This window comes from Dysidea avara, chromosome 3 (assembly GCF_963678975.1).
Source record: "Dysidea avara chromosome 3, odDysAvar1.4, whole genome shotgun sequence".
Lineage (NCBI taxonomy): Eukaryota > Metazoa > Porifera > Demospongiae > Dictyoceratida > Dysideidae > Dysidea > Dysidea avara.
The window spans coordinates 23,357,942-23,378,610 of record NC_089274.1 but is presented as its reverse complement, the minus strand read 5'-3'; the positions used below and the strand labels follow the sequence as shown (position 1 = coordinate 23,378,610).

The 20,669-nt window shown below is 38.7% G+C and overlaps 2 protein-coding genes across 4 annotated transcripts in view; both read left to right on the top strand.

The window, feature by feature from the left end:
- LOC136250342 (multidrug resistance-associated protein 1-like) overlaps positions 1-4,873 on the top strand; it is a 44,863-nt gene extending 39,990 nt beyond the window's left edge. For all 3 annotated transcript variants that reach the window (XM_066042533.1, XM_066042532.1, XM_066042534.1), the window contains 16 exons: positions 1-73; positions 201-327; positions 368-544; positions 1,172-1,339; positions 1,398-1,575; positions 1,638-1,701; positions 1,752-1,890; positions 1,943-2,112; positions 2,663-3,017; positions 3,072-3,271; positions 3,491-3,629; positions 3,674-3,775; positions 3,842-3,988; positions 4,053-4,378; positions 4,428-4,622; positions 4,669-4,873. In XM_066042533.1, coding sequence (XP_065898605.1) covers positions 1-73; positions 201-327; positions 368-544; positions 1,172-1,339; positions 1,398-1,575; positions 1,638-1,701; positions 1,752-1,890; positions 1,943-2,112; positions 2,663-3,017; positions 3,072-3,271; positions 3,491-3,629; positions 3,674-3,775; positions 3,842-3,988; positions 4,053-4,378; positions 4,428-4,622; positions 4,669-4,777 — 2,669 coding nt within the window. In that variant the 3' untranslated portion in view covers positions 4,778-4,873. The remainder of the gene's footprint in view (positions 74-200; positions 328-367; positions 545-1,171; positions 1,340-1,397; positions 1,576-1,637; positions 1,702-1,751; positions 1,891-1,942; positions 2,113-2,662; positions 3,018-3,071; positions 3,272-3,490; positions 3,630-3,673; positions 3,776-3,841; positions 3,989-4,052; positions 4,379-4,427; positions 4,623-4,668) is intronic.
- A 3,788-nt stretch (positions 4,874-8,661) lies between these two features.
- Positions 8,662-20,430, top strand: LOC136250344 (multidrug resistance-associated protein 1-like). Its single transcript, XM_066042536.1, has 28 exons — positions 8,662-8,800; positions 9,737-9,928; positions 11,907-12,035; positions 12,233-12,370; positions 12,477-12,602; positions 12,652-12,713; positions 13,140-13,268; positions 13,323-13,574; positions 13,777-13,954; positions 14,525-14,779; positions 15,229-15,432; positions 15,492-15,726; positions 16,072-16,144; positions 16,228-16,354; positions 16,401-16,577; positions 17,036-17,203; positions 17,259-17,436; positions 17,496-17,559; positions 17,610-17,739; positions 17,792-17,961; positions 18,129-18,483; positions 18,537-18,736; positions 18,986-19,124; positions 19,169-19,270; positions 19,324-19,470; positions 19,535-19,860; positions 19,906-20,100; positions 20,147-20,430. Exons 1-28 carry the CDS (start codon positions 8,744-8,746, stop codon positions 20,253-20,255), a joined length of 4,617 nt encoding a protein of 1,538 aa, XP_065898608.1. The 5' UTR covers positions 8,662-8,743; the 3' UTR covers positions 20,256-20,430.
- Positions 20,431-20,669: the final 239 nt, after the last annotated feature.

Here is a 20,669-nt window from a genome sequence, read left to right as displayed (position 1 = left end):
GTGATGAAGATGCTGTAGTCATACAAAATGGGAGTTTTACATGGGATAAGACTGAAAACACTATTTTGGAAAAGTGTGTGTAATATTTGTTTATGTGTGCATGGCAGTGTATGTATGTATGTATGTATGTATGTGTCTCTTTTATGTGAATGTGATGTACTAGTGTTAGTAGGTCACTTTGTTACTGTTCTTATTCACAGTATCAATCTGAACATCAAACCTGGCCAGTTGGTGGCAGTAGTGGGTCATGTGGGAGCTGGCAAGTCATCACTCATATCAGCTCTCCTTGGAGAAATGGAGAAGATTACTGGACATGTCATAGTCAAGGTAATTTGGTGTGTTTACAAATGTTATTAATTTTGATTAGGGACATGTGGCTTATGTCCCACAACAAGCATGGATACAGAATGCAACAGTACAGGATAATATTTTGTTTGGGAAACCACACAATACAGTACTGTATGACTCAGTCATTGATTGTTGTGCTCTTGGACCTGACCTGGAGATCTTACCAGGAAGAGATCTGGCAGAAATTGGAGAAAAGGTTACTACATTATAGGGTTGGGCAATATTTAATTTGTGACATGCGATTATTCATGAGCTACGTATTTAATGTGATTATTGCAATGTTCTTGTGAAAATTGAAACATAACCCAAATAATTATTGCTATGCAATAATATTGCGAAGGCCATAACATGTTCCAAACTAAATAAGAAACCAAAACTTTAAGTTGTGGCAAGTTTTCCTCAAACCAGCAATTAATTTTCTGTGTTGTACCAAAATTTACCCTTGTGTAAGAAGCATGGTTCCTACACGTGTAGGGCAACATTAAGAAATTTTGTAGGAAATATTCCCACACTGTTGAATTTTGTAATAAAAATTCCTACACTGTAAGAAGATGTCTTACTCTTTGTGCCATCTGTAGGAATCTTTCTTACAAAATTCAACAGTGTAGGAATATTTCCTACAAAATTCTGCAAAATTTTCAATAAAGCACTACACATGTAGGAACCATGCTTTCTACACAAGTGTAAAATTCCTTCCTGCACTTTACCCCAAAATTATGATTTCTTATTTAATTTGGAATAATTATGTTCTATATAATGTGATAATTCTATTGTGGGATGGACACACACGCACACACACTTGTAAGGACAGTTTCCATTACAGGGTATTAATCTTAGTGGAGGTCAAAAGCAGAGAGTGAGCATGGCCAGAGCAGTTTATCAAGAAGCTGATGTTTACTATTTTGATGATCCTTTATCAGCTGTTGACTCTCATGTTGGAAAACACATCTTTGACCAAGTGATTGGACCACAGGGTCTGCTGAAGGAAAAGGTACTAGAATATTTTAAGAGTAATATACCATTCTATTGTTTGCCTTCCTATCTTTCAGGCGAGAGTATTTGTCACTCATAGGTTGTCATACCTACCACAATGTGATGTAATTGTTACCATAGAGAATGGTAGGATCAGTGAGATGGGTGCCTATGCTGAACTGATTGACAACAATGGAGCTTTTGCTGAGTTTGTGCGTGCCTATGCCTCAATAGAAGTGGAAGAGGAAGAAGCAGGTATCAATACTTAAGTTGTATTATCAAGTTGATGACTAAAAAATTGCTTTCTCGTTGCATAGAAGCAAAAGCATGTGTAGGAAGTATCGAGGATTTACTAGAAGCACAAGCTTCAGCAGAAAATTTGTAAGAGAAACTGATCTAATGGTGGATATCTATATGATTTAACATTGTAGACTTGAAGGGGAATCCTCAACAGTCGACGATACAGAACTGAACATTCAGTCTGACCAGCCAAAATCATTGGAAGAAAATCAAGGAGATGTGAAGAAGACTTCTCAACTTGTTCGAGAGGAAAAGGCTAAGAGTGGTAACGTATGGATATAGATCTGGTCATCTACTTACTCAATAGTTTACTGCTCTGTAGGTTAAACTATCAGTGATATGGGAGTATATCAAGTCATGTACTTTTATTATGGGGTTCCTTACACTAATCTTATATATTGGCTATAATGGCTCTTCAGTGGGATCCAGCATTTGGCTGGCTAAATGGAGCACTGATGAAGACAATGGACCTGGAAACATGACCCATTCTACGTTAGTGTGTCACTTTGTAAACAACTTATATGCAATGGATACCTGTGTAAACTCCAAGGGTGTATACACAGACATCTTTGTTATGTAAAACCCATATTGTATGATGTACTGTATTGGGGGGAAAGTAAATTAGTTTGCTTGACAATGTGGGAAGTCCTGCAGCAGCCCACCTTCTTTCACAAGCCATGCCCACTTAATGGGATTGTATATCTCTGCCTGTAGTCATACATGGAGCTACACCCATTTATCAGTATGGTGTGTTGCAGAAGTCGGAAAGCATCCAGGAAGCCATGTCTATTGCTGTGTGTGCATTTATATGGCATTGCCATGTGTATATATGTGGACAAATGCAGCTTGTTTATGTATACAGCTAAGCGCTTTGGAAGGCATTGCCATACTTTTGTCCGCTGTGAAAATTAACTGTGAATAAATTTGTTTACCCTCTACCGCAAAAGTTTCATCCATTAAAACTTCCCTCTGGATGGTATGTCCTTCATTCAGGATGCATTTTGTTTACTGATGGTAGCTGTTATTTGTTTGTCTCTTATAGTGGTGAATATCTGGGGATATATGCTGTGTTTGGAGCAGCTCAAAGTGTCCTTGCAATATGTTCATCATTCTGTCTTGCAATGGCTGGCATCTTTGCTTCAAGACTGATCCACAATCGACTATTGGTGAACATCCTACGACTACCAATGTCATTCTTTGATACTACACCATCTGGAAGAATTCTGAATAGATTCTCAAAAGACATTTACACAATTGATGAAATGATTCCCAAGTCCCTCATATCGTTTCTTTTTACTTTCTTTGCTGTTATAAATATTTTAGTTGTAGTCAGCTATGCCACTCCACTATTCATGGTTGTAATCCTACCTCTATCAGTTCTTTATTTGTTAATTCAGGTAACAGACATGTAATTAATGAAGTAGTAACTTACAGTTTGTTTTTTGTTGCAGCGGTTTTATGTGGCCACTTCACGTCAGCTAAAAAGACTGGAGTCCATCCGCAGGTCACCAATCTACACACACTTCCAAGAGACTCTTCTTGGCTTGTCTAGTATTAGAGCATATCGACATCAAGAGAGGTTTATTATGGAGAGTGAGCACAGAGTAGATGAAAATCAAGCAGCGTACTACCCTGGAATCTGTTCCAACAGGTACACTGTTCATCTGCTACTTGTGCTGAAAACTGAACCATCATCTATTTTACTGTATCTCTAAAATAAAAACAATTCATTTACAAAATGTTTTACAGGTGGCTGGATGATCAATACTGCCAACTAACAATAGAAACATTTTTTACAACGTGTGTCTGTGTGTGCATATAGGATTGTGAGCTTATAGCTCTTTACAATGTAAACTGTTTCATTCTGTAGATGGTTATCCATTCAATTAGAGTTAATTGGCAACTTGATAATTTTATTTGCTGCATTGTTTGCTGTGATAGAGCGTAACTCTAGTGGTGATGGTATTGATCCTGGTTTGGTTGGTCTCTCAATTTCCTATGCCTTACAGGTAAGCATTTCAAGTCAGGCTAGCTGTAATATTTTGTTGTATAGGTGACTCAGTCACTGAGTTGGATTGTCAGAATGACCAGTGAACTAGAGGCCAATATAGTAGCTGTAGAGAGGACTAAAGAATATGCTGAAGTGACTAATGAGGTTTGTAGTGCAATAGAGTGCGAGTATGTGTGTGTTGTGGTGTACTATTTGTGATGTGTTCAATAGGCACCAGCCATTGTTTATGATCATCGTCCACCTCATAATTGGCCAAGTACAGGCAGGGTTCAGTTTGAACGATATTCCACTAGGTATAGAGAGGGACTTGATCTGGTGCTTAAGGAGGTGACCTGTAACATCAGAGGTGGAGAAAAGGTGACTAGTTAGATGATGAAACTACAACTAACACTGTTACCTCCTAACTATGTACATTTTGTAGGTTGGCATTGTTGGCAGAACAGGAGCTGGCAAGTCTTCAATGACATTGGGACTGTTCCGGATCATTGAGGCAGCTGGGGGCTCCATCATAATTGATGATCACAGCATTGCTACATTTGGGTTACAAGACCTTCGGTCACGCATCACTATCATTCCACAAGACCCTGTGTTATTTGCTGACACATTACGGGCCAATTTGGACCCTTTTGACAAGTATACAGATAATGAAGTGTGGAAATGTCTTGAGAGTGCACACTTGAAAGAATGCGTATTGTCATTGGATGATCAGTTAAGTCATCAGATTGCTGAGGGTGGAGAGAACTTGAGGTGAGAATTGGTATTGCTGCACCTAAACAGAGGTTTCTTGTCATGATAGTGTTGGACAACGTCAGTTAGTGTGTCTGGGTCGAGCCCTGCTACGCAAGACCAAGGTACTGGTCCTGGATGAGACCACAGCTGCTGTGGATATGGAAACTGATGATCTAATCCAACGTACAATCAGGACAGAGTTTGCAGATTGTACAGTAATCACCATAGCCCATCGCCTCAATACCATCATGGATTATGACAGGTAGGGAATCCTCTTAACTGATCTGATGTGATAGTGTTGTTTTCAGAATTCTTGTTCTTGAGGCAGGAAGGGTAGTTGAGTTTGGTAGTCCAAAAGAACTCTTAGAGAATAAAGAAAAATTCTATGAGATGGTTAAAGCTGCTGGACTTGTTTAGATATCACCTTAATCATATACATCATTGTGACACATGGTTATTAGGAATTGTGTTATCATTATGTCTATTGGAATGACAAGGCATCAAGTGTTGTTATTATTATTATGGGGTGTTATATAAACCCTTGGTATATAGCACCTTACAATTATACCATGCCAAGTAACAGTGCAATAGGCTGAATTCAGTGGCCATCCTTTGGCTAACATGTTTTGTAGCGGAATTGAGTTCTATGTTTTCTTACACATCTAGCTGCCAGGTCCCTGTAGCCACTGGCAAATTAACTTTACAATGGTACTATCTTGAACAAGGACAATTTCTTGAGCAAGTCAACCACAAGAAATCTGATTCTGACACCAGTTTGGTGCTATCAAGAGTATATAATGTGGTATACTCTTGGTGCTATATATAGCCTTAAATTTCAAGTATGTACATAGCCAAGTACATAACTAGGCACCATGCCTAGATGGCTTTGTGAGTCAACTCCACTATATTTGACATTAGAGAGGATAAAGATATTACTTTTCCACAGCAAATGAATAATTTTCTCAATGGCTAGCTTTTTAAAAAATGCGACCAGAAAGAGCAAATTAATTGTGTTAGTAAAAAGGTTTGAGCATAATTATGAGCATTTTTAAGTGCTACAGCATAGCATTTAATATAGGGAAACTTAAAAGCATATACGTATAATAGTCTGGTGCCAACAATATAATATTTTTATTATCATGGCTATACTATGTACATGCATGTGTAATCAAATCACTATTACATTGTTATAACATCTCATTTAAGAGAATCAATTTCTGAGTCAGATGAAATCCTCTTCATCATTCCGCTGAAATCATGTTCATTTTCCTCCACTTCTTCCTGCTATCCTTAGGTCAGGTGCATGTAGACATATGACAATGGAAGGCTATGGTCAGTGCTTGATCAAGAGTATTATATCTCTTAAATCTGTAAGTAGCTATTTAACAATACAGTGAAAATAACTTAAAATATATCTCAAAGGCTCTAAAATCTGATATTTTTTTCCTGAGACGTGTCCCCAGAATAATAAACATGCTTGTTGCATATTTCAAAATTCAAAGTTGGCCCCCTAACGTTTTGACCTACTCCACCATGCATCCCATTTACTACTTCCAGCCATATCCAATCAATGAAAGGTAATCCTTCAAGGATGTATAGAGTTGTTTTATGTCAACTACTGTGTAGGGTTTTCACAAGGCAAGAAGTACTGGTGCAAACAGTCTGTATTCAGAAGACAAAGACAAAATTAATGAATGCACTGGCATGATCTTTTATTATTGGATACCTTCAGCACAAGCTGGCCACGTACAGAGCCACTTTGGTTCACATAACAGAGAAGTGGATGGTGTCAGCCTTTGACTGGTCTGGCAAAGCTGCACTGTCTAGGTCCACATTCTTTACAGATATATAGCTGCCAATCAATTTTTGTGGTTGCTGATCCTACTAGCTGGTGTCTCTTTAAATGCTCTGGCAGAAGGAGGAGATGACCCAATTTCTTGAGGATGTGTGCTTTAGTTATGTATACCTAAGTACAATTCATTTAACAATCTTACATGTGGGATGGAATCAAATGCTTTGCAGAAGTATTATATATGACACCCATACTATCACCATGCATGCACTCTAAAGAACGCTAGTCAACTTATAAGAAACACTTGAGTTGTGTTTTACATGGTCTACATGGCACAAACGTGTGTTATACTTCAGTTCATAGGCGGTGGAGACAGGGGAGGCATCCCACCCCCCACTTTTATGCCGGGGACACTGTTGGCAAGCAAAGATCGAAATACTCTAATAGAACAGTTAGGATCTGGATACTCTAATAGAGAAGTCACAGTATTCAGAGAAGCAGTGTAGCAAGCTACTTAGCTACGTATGTGTAGTTATATATAATTGGTGGAGAACAGCTATTGTCAGCAGACTGTGACCTTTTGTTTTTTGTTTTTTTTTGGTCTCTGGCCTCACTCTTTGGCCTGCTCCACCGCCCCTGCTTCAGTTATTAACTTGTTGGTCATGACAGGGGCGGATCCAGGGGGGGGGGGGGGGGGGGGGCTTTGGGGGCTGAAGCCCCCCCCCTTCATATTTAGGCTTTACTTGATCAATATGCTGAGTATTATAATGAAATTTTGTCTTAGCATAATTATATGATCACTAATAATACAAATACTCATAAAACCACCTTATAAACGTCTTTCCAAGGTATTATCAGTGGATTTATGCTAAAATTTATGCAACAAGGACCCGGATCAGCAATGGAGGTTTACAAGATCGAGATACTCTAATAGAGCAGTCAGCTAACTACTCTAATAGAACATTCACTGGAAACATGTAGTTGGTTCTGTTATGGAATTTTTCCAAATCTGCCTGCACCTATACATGCAATGAAATGAATTGGTCTGTTTAAAGGGCTTCATTCATCTACTTGTGTATGACAATACTTAATTCAGGTTCACAATTTCCATTGAAAATGCTCTCAGATTCAATCTTGTATTGTTCAAATTTCAAAATTTTCCACTTTCAACATTATTATTCTAACATGCACCTATTTCAGTGTTGTGCAATTGTGAGAGGGGTGCATCATGTACTTGGTTGTCTGTACCTACCCAAACTTTTCCATTAGCAAAATGCTTCAGAGAGCCATACCTATAATCTAAAGGCAGTATATAAAATATCTACAGGCAGAAAATATTATGAATTTTATGTGGAAATGTCTCCAAATTGCAGTGTTTTAGCATCTATTTTTCAAAATTTTCCTGGGGGGGCATGCCCCCAGACCCCCCTAGCAGGGGCGGATCCAGAGTTTCGAAAGAGGAGGGGCACCTTTCTGAAAAACAGTTGAAGACCAAAAAAACTTGCTGAAAACCAGTTGAAGACCGAAAAAAAAAAAAAAAAAAAAAAAAAAAAAAAAAAAAAAGGTCACAACAATAATAGCTAGTTATCCTTACCTACTATCTACTATATCACGTCTGTTATGTAAAATAAAATCCTATTTGTAGCTTCATAGGTAAGCTACACTGCCTCATGAACATTGTGACTGCTTTATTAGAGTAATTGACTGCTCTATTAGAGTATATCGATCTTGTATGCAATTTCTTGAAGGGGGGGGGGGGGGGGGGGGGGGGGGGGGGCATTTGCCCCAAATGCCCCATCCTGGATCCGCCACTGCCTAGTTCCAGCATGCTTCGCATGCTGGGAAGTGTGCTTCGCTACCTCTACCCAAGAGATTAGTACCTTGAGTTAGCCCCCCCCCCCCCCCCTTTTTATAAATCCTAGATCCGCCCCTGCATGAGGTGGTCAGTTGAGCATGAATCTTTGATCACAGATTCAAAGACATCATATCATGCAAACGAGTCACTGGCTGACGCTCGGGACACTGAATGCATGGCTCTGCCGATCATGAGATCCATTCTTATACATGAGCAGACCTCCAATCCAATGGAAGCACTCCTATCTCAAATGAATGTTAAAAATATTAGTCAGTTGCACTAAAAATATTACATTGGCATTGAACACTGATTTGTAATAGCTATAGCTAGCTAAATGTCAATTATTTTGTAACTGATACCACATGGGAATATATACTGAGCCACTAAGCTGGCATTGACTATTACCGGCAACGCATGAGTTCTGTAGCTAGCTAGCTATGTCGTGTCAGTTATAATTAGCTATGTGTTGTAAGGTTGCAGCAATCAACAGATATAAGCGCCCGCGCTTATAATTTAAGCCCTATCCGCAGATGAGGGGTCTGCTACCAGTGCAGCACGAGTACATGTAGCTCTACAGAAAATTTCACTCACTCAGAAATCATTTCTGTCCATACACATCCCATCAGACAAAGGTTTACGCCTCAATATCATGTGAGTGAAGTCACGTGATCTGAAATCACTACATTGCCAGTCCTCGCTAATCAGTGCAGTGGCAGTGTCGTGATCAGTTATAGTGATGGCAATTGAACAAGAACTTTCCAGTGGATTGTGTCTGAGTTATGATATTTTCTGGGTAAGTATTATAATCAGAGTATTTAATGTCCGCGCATGCTACAGGTAAATATCCCCTTGCCAGAAAAGCTGTGTTAATTAAGCCTCGAGTCGGGCCCAGATCATCTTCAGAAATACACACCTTGTATTTCTGTATGTAACAACAATTTTCAATGGAGTTTCACGAATTTTAATTATGCGTCCATAGCTACAATTGCTTGTTGAACCCCGCCTAGTGCATCGGTTTTATTGAGGTTTTTTTTTTTTTCTGCCTCAGTTTGGCTTACCACAAGTGGGTATTTTGTACACAAAAGGTATATGGTATGTGTATCTCAAGAAACAAATGCTTATAAGGTTAAAATATGAGGTTCCACTGCGGCATTATGATCTATGATCATGATCACATTATTCAGTGTTATTTGTGTACTTGTATGTGTGGGTGGTGTAATGTATGCTATTGTCTTGCTTTGTGTTTATCTTGTATATTCTTGTATGCTTAGTTGTTGTTTTTGGATTTTTGTATCAAGGAGGAACGGCACTGTGCCGATTGTTGTCAGTATAAATAATAAATCATCAAATCATCATCCATGTATGGTCAATATTGATTTTGATGATTGTACCTTGATTTCCATTTATTTCAGTATGTTAGTACACTGTTACAGATTTTGACCACTCCAGAAAAAGAGCTTGACTTGTTGCCCCTACTTGAAGTTGCCTGTCTGTTGACCATCAATTTTTACCATGGTCACAGATCATAGTACAGTGGTTATGGAGTGACACCCCCTTTTGTAGCAAGAGTTTATATGAACTCTTGTTTGTAGTGATTCCCACCTACTGTAAATCTGAAACATTTGTATAGACTATAAACTTTCATGAATTGTATACTAGAAACATTATCATATAATAAATTTTCACCGGGATGCTCAACATAGAACTGATGTTTTATGATATTTCATAGCCACACCATAGACCTGACTACATAGGAGTCAATGATACATGGCATGATGAGGTGGACTTGTCACAGTGTTTTCAGGACACAGCAGTCCTCTACTCCATCTGTGTCATCTTCTGGTTATTAGCTGCTTTGAGGTTTGTGTTTCTTGCAAGACGTCCTCCATTGTCATACAGCTGGCTGAGTGTGACCAAGATGGTAAGTTGTGTAACTACAGTTACTGTTCAAGGTACGGGGTATGTATGGCACATAGGCAGCAAAATGTGACCGGATCTGCGAAAACTGGACACAATCGTGCATTTTTTGAAATTCCTGTTTATTAAATATTTATAATCTACTTAGCCAAGTGTACCATCTAGCAAAGTTTCAGCCTCATAGGCCAATAACTTTCGGAGTTACAGCCCTACAAAGTAGCAACAACAGAAAAGTCGATTTGCACAGCAAGTATAGGAAAAATAAATTACAGGCACTTACTAAAACTATTGTAACTTACGAACGGATTGACATACTGAGCTGAAATTTTGACCATTGTGTTTGCCATGAATAGGGGAATCACTTACTGGGTACTTTTTATCACCTTTCTTTACTGCATACAAAGGAAACATTCATGAAGAAAAATTGATCACACATGATTGCTTTGACATGCTGTAAACAAACACTCATAATTTGCATATCCTTGGGTCTACTGCAACGAAACAAAAAATTTTCCAACTCTTGAGTAGGCGAATAAGATGATATCCAGGTTTATTTTCCTTCACTAAGATAAAGGCGTTCAAAAAATTTACGGAATTTTTTCAATAATACACAAGTTTTTCACCCATTGTATTCTTTATACTGTACATTTATGCTTGTGCGATTGTGTCGGGTTTTCACAGATCCAGTCATAAATATGGATTCAAGCATACCTACTGACTGCAATACAACTGATACATACATGAGCGTGACTACAGCCTACAAACACTAATCCTGATAAGTGAGTGTGGCTTGTGAAAGAAAGCTGGGCTGCAGCAGGACTAGACTATGACACGTCACCATCATCAAAATCAATTCATTTCACATGTGATCCATGATCCAATCTGGGTCAGACCCGGTTGACCTTGATGCTTTGATGTTGTCCTATTATTGAGGCTTCGCTCTACTTGAGGAAATGATTTATGGAATATGTGAAATATTACACGTATATATATTCCTTGGATGTGTTTTACTGAAGTGGATTGCAGAGGAGTGAAAGACGATAATGTAGTAATGTTATCTGTGGATATTTTCTATATGTCACTATGGAGGTTGTTAGCCTGCCAGCAACTATGAGGTGACTAAAGTTGCTTGCTTGTTAAGTCCTTGGGTACAGTTCTGTAAAGAGTACAGTAGAATACAGTTAAAGTACAAGTAAGTACTGTCCTTGGCAATTGAGAATTTCTGCATCATTTGTCCTGTGTGTAGTGTGTCTTGCAGTACATGCATATGAACTCTTGCTTAACAGCATAGTATAGAAAGAAACATGTACATGTTATAAATACAGTTCTCATAGATGTGCCATGGCATGGCAAAATCACGCCACCTCGTTGTAGTGACAAGGTCTAATGAGTCCAGGTGTATATTCCATTTTATTTTTAATGTATGTTAATATGATCCTTGTTTGTAAGGCCAGTGGCCACATACTGCAGGACCAATCCAATAAAACTAATACAACATTCCCTTAGTAAGCAACCATTACATGAGTAATTAGTATGTGTGATGATTAAGAAAAGTTTTAACACTACTTTACATAATCATCTGTTTGCCACAATAATTTGCTGCATGTGACTGTTCTATTAGAGTATCTCAATCTTTCATCCAAGATCTGCATTGCTCAGTGTCCAATTTAAGTATTGAAACTGTACTAATTTTTCGTACGTTATGCTTAGTGCTTTTATAGTCTATTGTGATATAGCTGATACATAGCTAATTACAGAAAACCTGTGGCCACTTTCCTTTGTGGCCACATCAATGAAATTTTCAATAGTAGGCCTAAGGTCGCCTCATTAATGGGATCACATATTTTAGGTCACGTAGGACCTGTTAAAAAGGTTTGCTAATTTTTTAGGTAAAGCTGGTCCAGCAATTCACAGCCTGCAGAAGTAGTTGACTAGCAATGGATGTTAAGTGTTTGCATACTATCGCATGTTTTTTGTTATAGGTGTTATGTTGTGTGGTGATGGTGACATCATTGTGTGATCTGGTGAAGACTGTGATGGACTGGCTTAAGGACAATGATAATGTACCCAATTACCAGTTAATATCTCCCATAGTCCTGTTGATTTCTGCAGTAAGTGTGTGTTGTGTGCATCTGTGTGTGTGTTGTGTGCATCTGTGTGTGTGTTGTGTGCATCTGTGTGTGTGTGTGTGTGTGTGTGTGTGTGTGTGTGTGTGTGTGTGTGTGTGTGTGTGTGTGTGTGTGTGTGTGTGTGTGTGTGTGTGTGTGTGGTGTATGCCTGATTTACATTGTGTTATCACACCCTGTAGGCACTAATGATAGCAGTGATAACAAGTGAGATACGTCAAGGTATCCCATCTTCTGGAATCCAGTTCTGTTTCTGGGGAGCACTAGTTGTGTATGCTAGTATTAAACTGCGTAGTCTCATCTTAGTAAGCCGAGATCAGGTACAGTTTTCAACTATTGTTCCAGGATTTTGTACTTCTTTTCCTTACTAAAGTGTGGAATAGTTATTTTATTTCAAGTTGCCTTTTTTTTCTTTTTTTACAACAGAGTGAAGTGGAAGATGTGTTTCGTTTTGTCACCTTTATCATCAACTTTGCTGTCTTTCTGGTTCAGATTGTACTGAGCACTGTTTCTGACAAACGATCAAAATATCAGCTCATTGGAGAAGACAGTGTAAGGGAATATCCTGTAATGGTATTGCAAATATTTACAATTCTCACAGAATCCTAGTCCAGAGTTGTCATCAAGTTTCTTGTCGTACTTGACCTGGTGGTGGTTGAATGGGTATGGAAACTGTGTTGTGATTGTATGGTGGGTATGGACCTGAGATTGTTATACTGAAAGAATGTGAAAGAGCTTCAGGAAAGGGCTGAAGCCCTCACTCTAATAGAACAGTCATATAGTACTCCTATTAAATGGTCGAGTGTTCACAACAAATATAGAAATTGTTTTTTGTTTTTTTTTCCTTTAATTTTCTGATGAGTGTCTGTTTATTAGTTACTTTATGTGTTTGGTATATATCCAAGTTTTTTTAGTATTGAAGTTTACAATAAGGTTGTTACTTACACTGGTAATTTTCAGTTAAAATGACCACATTCAATTTAAGGAGGATAAATTTTGAAAATGTTTCTGTGGGAGCATGAACCCTAACAAGAGTATGCTTGGATGTACATTGTATAAATCCTATTAAGTGGTATCTATTTCTCCCAGGATGATCATTACTGGATGGCGTAGAGCCCTCCAGAACTCAGACTTGTGGTCACTCAATCCTAATGATAGGTCACAAACGTTGGCTCCAAAATTGGCAGAGAATTGGCAGAAACAAATGAACAAAACAAGGTCAACAACTGATGATGTAATAATGACAAATATAAATGTAATGTCTATTAATAGAACTAGTTATCATTCTAACTACACACAATTTCCTGAAGATGATTCTGAGTCTTTTGTACTATCTCCTACTCATGCTTTAATAGATGATAATAATTTTGAGTTTGAAACACCACCTGCTACAGGAAAACAAACCACTTCAAAGCCGTCACTGTTACTGGCAATGTGTCAGACATATGGACTGTCGTTTTTGGCAGCTGGATTTCTCAAGATGATCACAGATTTGCTGAATTTTGTCGGGCCACAAGTACTAAAGTAAGAATTTGTTTTGAAGTATGTTTAATCCAACCACCACAAAGTGAATGTTCAATGTCTCTGGCCTACTAACAAACAACTAAATAGTATAGAGAATTTTAAAACTAGGACCTTAGTGTACAGTGACCAGATTAAGACAGATCTCATTAAATTGATTATATGTGGAGTTATAAGTGTGTAACACATTGTCTGCTTGTCTCAGGTTACTGATAGAGTATACTAAGGATTCTGATGAACCGACATGGAAGGGATACTTCTACGCCTTCTTGTTGTTTGCAACTGCCATAATGCAGTCACTGGTGTTGCAGCACTATTTCCATCGTTCCTTTTTGCTCGGTATGCACTTGAAGACCGCTGTCATTTCTCTTGTTTATAACAAGGTGATCACATAATGTAAAGATTGTTATATACTTTGCATATGATTTGTTTCTGCGTGTAGTAGTCATGTTTGTTTGTGATTTATAAGATTGCAGCAAATTGTATACCATGAAGTTTTAAGACCCACCACTTTAGCATCTAATCCACATGTGATGAAATGTTTTATGAATGTCTTGGTCCTTGGCAGTTATTGTTCTTGATCTCTAAAACTGTTTACAAAGCCTATTTATTTGCGAAGGTTCTTGCATAGTGAAACTTCTTTCTCCACTAGGTGCTTATAGATACACATAGAGGTATATAGAAATCCTTCATTTATAATCTGTGATTAGAAAGCCCTAGAATTGAGTTGTTTGTTTGTTCTATACATTGTTGTGTGCAACAAAGAACTTCATCTACTTTTAAATTGCTTGCGTACTGTGGAACATCCAGTACTACAGCATGAAACCTTCACAACATTTGTGTCCATGACTACTAAAATCCTATACTAATATGATATGTGTTGTGTCAGTGACTGCTGTTGTACGCATGTGCTACCATTAACACACACCATATTACACATGTTCATTGTTTAGTCTCTCCGACTTAGCAGCAGTGCCCGACAGCAGAGTACAGTTGGAGAGATAGTCAACTTGATGTCCATTGATGCTCAACGTTTCATGGACCTGATGTCCTACCTTCACCTCATCTGGTCAGCTCCATTTCAGATCATACTGGCTATCATCTTCCTCTACATCACAATGGGACCATCTGTGTTTGCTGGTGTGGCAGTGATGATATTGATGATACCATTCAATGCTGTTATAGCATCTATTAGTAGAAGATTACAGGTAAGAAACCATGGCCAGAATAATACACGTGATACTGTGTCACTGTTAGACAGTCACACCTACCCAGTAAAACACTGGGAAACTTGTGCACTGTTCAGTTATTAGAGCCAATATAGATAAATGTTCCTGGGGCAGCGGCAGCAGAAGCAGCAGCAGCACAAACAGTCCACAGAATAATGTATCATGTGACTCACTAGTGAAAGCATGGGCACTTGAATTCCCACCCGGACTTTCCCATTATGTGACAGTTAACATTCACCAGGTCACTGGGTAGACACACACACACACACACACACACACACACGCGCGCGCACACACACACACACACACGCGCGCGCACACACACACACACACACACACACGCGCGCGCGCACACACACGCACACACACACTAATAAAAGTTGTGTCACACAGTGTGAATTCACAAGTTATGTTTGTTTATCACTTAGATCAAGCAGATGGCACAGAAAGATTGTCGTATTCGTATAATGAATGAAATACTGAATGGTATTAAAGTGATCAAATTGTATGCATGGGAGGACCACTTTCAGAAGGATGTAGGGAACATACGAAACAAAGAGTTGTCAATCTTAAAACAAACTGCATATTTAAACATTGGAGAATCATTTAGTTGGACATGTGCACCATTCATGGTAATCATCTTAATTTGCTGTACAGAATATAAATACTCTATGCTTTTTTTTCTCTAAAGGTATCGTTAGCAACTTTTGGAACTTTTGTGCTTACTAGTGATGAAAGTCTGACAGCTGAAAGAGCTTTTGTTGCACTGTCGCTGTTCAATATTCTGCAATTCCCAATCTCAATGCTGCCGTATCTGATCTCCAGTATTGTACAGGCCAGTGTGTCACTGAAGAGATTGACCACCTTCTTACAGAATGATGAACTTGATCCTGATAATGTGCACAACATTGAGGAAACAACTGTTGGTATGGTTACTGTAGGGGCATAGCCAAAACCTGGCCTATCACACTGGGCCCATCAATAATGTTAACTGCTAGCAAAATCAGGATACCCTAATAAAGCAGTCACCCTTAATATAACAGTCAATTTTTACTGGTGCTATTCTCAGATTCAATTTTGTAGAGACCAACATTTCAAAAATTTTCAGATCACCCTAGGCTTGCTTCTTGTTAAGAGTGCTTAGCACACCAAAGTACACATTCTCTCCTAATAATTATTGCTTAGCTATAATTTCATTTCCTGGAATCACAAACTCTGGCTAAGCCGCCTGGGTGACTGTGTATGATGATGTCACTGATGTGTTGCTATAGGTAATGAGGATGTTGTAGTCATACAAGATGGATGTTTTGCATGGGATAAAACTGGAAGCACTATTTTAGAAAAGTGTGTGTAATGCTCTGTGTGTGTGTGTGTATGTGAATGTCGTAAGTGTTAGTAGGTCACTTTGTTACTGTTCTTATTCACAGTATCAATCTGAACATCAAACCTGGTCAGTTAGTGGCAGTAGTGGGTCAAGTGGGAGCTGGAAAGTCATCACTTATATCAGCTCTCCTTGGAGAAATGGAGAAGATTGAAGGCCATGTCATAGTCAAGGTAGGTCTAGCAAGTTACTGCTTGTTTATAACATACTTATTATTAGGGACATGTGGCTTATGTCCCACAACAAGCATGGATACAGAATGCAACAGTACAGGATAATATTTTGTTTGGGAAGCCACACAATACAGTACTGTATGACTCAATCATTGATTGTTGTGCTCTTGGACCTGACCTGGAGATCTTACCAGGAAGAGATCTGGCAGAAATTGGAGAAAAGGTTGCACTGCAAACATGCACGCACTCACACTTTCAGCTGTCATCTACATTGTGTGGTTCATGTTGACTCGTGATATCAATGCCCTGAACAAGTAGTAGCAGTGATGTAAATTGTATTGTAAGTATTGTGATCTAGTGTTTTATTCTAGGACTAGTGCTCATAAGGAGTGTGTCACAGGTGATAATCATAGACAGTTGCCATTTGCTAGTCCTAGGTCTCCATTAAAATAGTGGGGCAATGTGGGTGAAATCCTTACTCAAGGAACAGTGCATTAACTGAGACCATTTCATTACTAGATCACTGCCAATGCTCTGGCCACTTGAATACTATAGCCTCACACACAAACACACACACACACACACACACACACACACACACACACACACACACACACACACACACACACACACACACACACACACACACACACACACTTATAAGGACAGTTTCCATTACAGGGTATTAATCTTAGTGGAGGTCAAAAGCAGAGAGTGAGCATGGCCAGAGCAGTTTATCAAGAAGCTGATGTTTACTATTTTGATGATCCTTTATCAGCTGTTGACTCTCATGTTGGAAAACACATCTTTGACCAAGTGATTGGACCACAGGGTCTGCTGAAGGGAAAGGTAAGATACATCAAATTGTCAAGAATTAATATACCATTTAATCTCCGTATTTCAGACGAGAATATTTGTCACTCATGGGTTGTCATACCTACCACAATGTGATGTAATTGTTACCATAGAGAATGGTAGGATCAGTGAGATGGGTGCCTATGCTGAACTGATTGACAACAATGGAGCTTTTGCTGAGTTTGTGCGTACCTATGCCTCAATGGAAGTGGAAGAGGATGAAACAGGTATTCTACTTAAGTTATGTCTGAGTGTTATGACTAAAAATTTCCCTCGTGTTGTACAGAAGCACAAGCGTACACAGGAAGCATCGAGGATTTACTAGAAGCACAAGTATCAGCAGAAAATTTGTAAGAGAAACTGATCTAATGGTGGATATCTATATGATTTAACATTATAGACTTGAAGGGGAACCCTTGACAGTCGATAATGCAAAACTGAACATTCAGTCTGATCAGCCAAAGTCTTTGGAGGAAGATGACAAGAAGACTTCCCAACTTGTTCAAGAAGAAAAGGCTGAGAGTGGAAATGTATGAGTGTAGATCTGGTCCTCTTCTTACTCAATAGTTTACTGCTCTACAGGTTAAACTATCAGTGATATGGGAGTATATCAAGTCATGTACTTTATTAATGGGATTCCTTACACTAATCTTCAATATTGGCTATAATGGTGCTTCAGTGGGATCCAACATTTGGCTGGCTAAATGGAGCACTGATGAAGACAATGGACCTGGAAACATGACCCATTCCACGTTAGTGTGTCACTCTGTTAATGATTTTATACATAGTTCATGTGCACATACTCTCTGGGGGGTAGAGAGGTATATAATAACATTTTTGTTATGTGAAGTTTTATTTTGTGTGTGTTTGGCCTCTATGTAGTTTTGCTGATTGATCAAGGTTTTGTTCTGTTTTATAGTGGCGAATATCTAGGAATATATGCTGTATTTGGAGTAGCTCAAACCATCCTTGCAATTTGTGCTTCATTCTGTCTTGCAATGGCTGGCATCTTTGCTTCAAGACTGATCCACAATCGACTATTGGTGAACATCCTACGACTACCAATGTCATTCTTTGATACTACACCATCTGGTAGAATTTTGAATAGATTCTCAAAAGACATTTACACAATTGATGAGACAATACCACGCTGTTTATCAGAATTTCTTCTAACTTTCTTTGAAGTTATAGACACCATAGTCATAGTCAGCTATGTAACTCCACTATTCATGGTTGTCATCCTACCTTTATCAGTTCTTTATTTATTAATTCAGGTAACTGACATGTAATTAATAAAATAGTACTTACAGCAAGTTTTTTGTTGCAGCGGTTTTATGTGGCCACTTCACGTCAGCTAAAAAGACTGGAGTCCATCCGCAGGTCACCAATCTATACACACTTCCAAGAGACTCTTCTTGGCTTGTCTAGTATTAGAGCATATCGACATCAAGAGAGGTTTATTATGGAGAGTGAGCACATAGTGGATGAAAATCAAGCAGCGTACTACCCTGGAATCTGTTCCAACAGGTGCATTGTTCATCTGCTACTTGTGCTACAGCAGTATCATGTATTTTGCTCTAATGTGTATTAAATTTTTAAATCATAGACCTTATGTAGAAGACACCATTTTGTTAAAAAGATACTAGGCAAGAGATTGCCGACAACACTGTAATAGTGGATAAAGTTCGGTATTTAAATTGATTTTAAGTTGGTAGTACACCCATACTACCAGTATCTGTACTAGAGTATAACAGTACACACTGTTTCTTTGTTTAGGTGGTTGGCCATTCGGTTGGAATTGATAGGCAACTTGATAATTTTATTTGCTGCATTATTTGCTGTGATAGAGCGTAACTCTAGTGGTGGTGGTTTTGATCCTGGCATGGCTGGTCTCTCCATTTCCTATGCCTTAAAGGTACCCATCCACGATAGGCTCTAGTTTTAACATTTGGTGTGTAGGTAACCCAATCATTGAATTGGATTGTCCGAATGACCAGTGAACTAGAGGCCAACATAGTAGCTGTAGAGAGGACTAAGGAATATGCTGAAGTGGCTAATGAGGTTTGACTGTGCTAGTATGCTGTGTGATGTACTATTTGTGATGTGTTGAATAGGCACCAGCCATTGTTTATGATCATCGTCCACCTCATAATTGGCCAAGTACAGGCAGGGTCCAGTTTGAACGATACTCCACTAGGTATAGAGAGGGACTTGATCTGGTGCTTAAGGAGGTTACCTGTAACATCAGAGGTGGAGAAAAGGTGACCAATTAGATGATGAAACTACAACTAACACTGTTACCTCCTAACTATGTACATTTTGTAGGTTGGCATTGTTGGCAGAACAGGAGCTGGCAAGTCTTCAATGACATTGGGACTGTTCCGGATCATTGAGGCAGCTGGGGGCTCCATCATAATTGACGATCACAACATTGCTACATTTGGGTTACAAGACCTTCGATCACGCATCACTATCATTCCACAGGACCCTGTGCTATTTGCTGACACATTACGGGCCAATTTGGACCCTTTTGACAAGTACACAGATAATGAAGTGTGGAAATGTCTTGAGAGTGCACACTTGAAAGACTTTGTGTCATCATTGGATGATCAGTTAAGTCATCAGATTGCTGAAGGAGGAGAGAACTTGAGGTGAGTACTGCACATAGAAGGATTTCTTCATATTTATAACAATAGTGTTGGACAACGTCAGTTAGTGTGTCTGGGTCGAGCCCTGCTACGCAAGACCAAGGTACTGGTCCTGGATGAGGCCACAGCTGCTGTGGATATGGAAACTGATGATCTAATCCAGCGTACAATCAGGACAGAGTTTGCTGATTGTACAGTAATCACCATAGCCCATCGCCTCAATACCATCATGGATTATGACAGGTAGGGAATCCTCTTAACTGATCTGTTGTGATATTGTTGTTTTCAGAATTCTTGTTCTTGAGGCAGGAAGGGTAGTTGAGTTTGGTAGTCCTAAAGAACTCTTGGAGAATAAAGAAAAATTCTATGAAATGGTTAAAGCTGCTGGACTTGTTTAGATATCACCTTAATCAAATACATGCTCTGCAATGATCAATATAATTTACAGTGTAATCAAAAATAATCTATTATATCATCAAACTAATGATCTATTGTATTTGTATAGCCTTGTCGTGCCACATGATTAAAATGTAGAAATTGTGTTGTCATTTTCATACAGGGCCAAAACGTCAATATAGGTATCCACTCTTGTTTCTATCAGGTGTTATAATTCTTTACTTAATTGATACTGGGCAAAGTCAAGTACAACTAGTCTTGAATATATTAGTAGAGTAGCTTAGCATCAAATTTTTGAGGAAATCATTACGAAGCACCAGTTTTTTGCATTTTTATAAGGGGTGCCACGCCCCCATTATTGGTCACTAGTTGCAAAAAAAATCTGAATACTCTAATAGAGCAGTCAACCATTAACA

Excerpts from the sequence above, each read along its gene's own strand:
- LOC136250344 (XM_066042536.1), top strand. The coding sequence starts at position 8,744 with ATGGCAATTGAACAAGAACTTTCCAGTGGATTGTGTCTGAGTTATGAT. Across the intron at positions 15,433-15,491 it reads GGACATGTGCACCATTCATG|GTATCGTTAGCAACTTTTGG; the intron begins GTAATCATCTTA and ends TTTTCTCTAAAG. Across the intron at positions 17,962-18,128 it reads GGAAACATGACCCATTCCAC|TGGCGAATATCTAGGAATAT; the intron begins GTTAGTGTGTCA and ends TCTGTTTTATAG.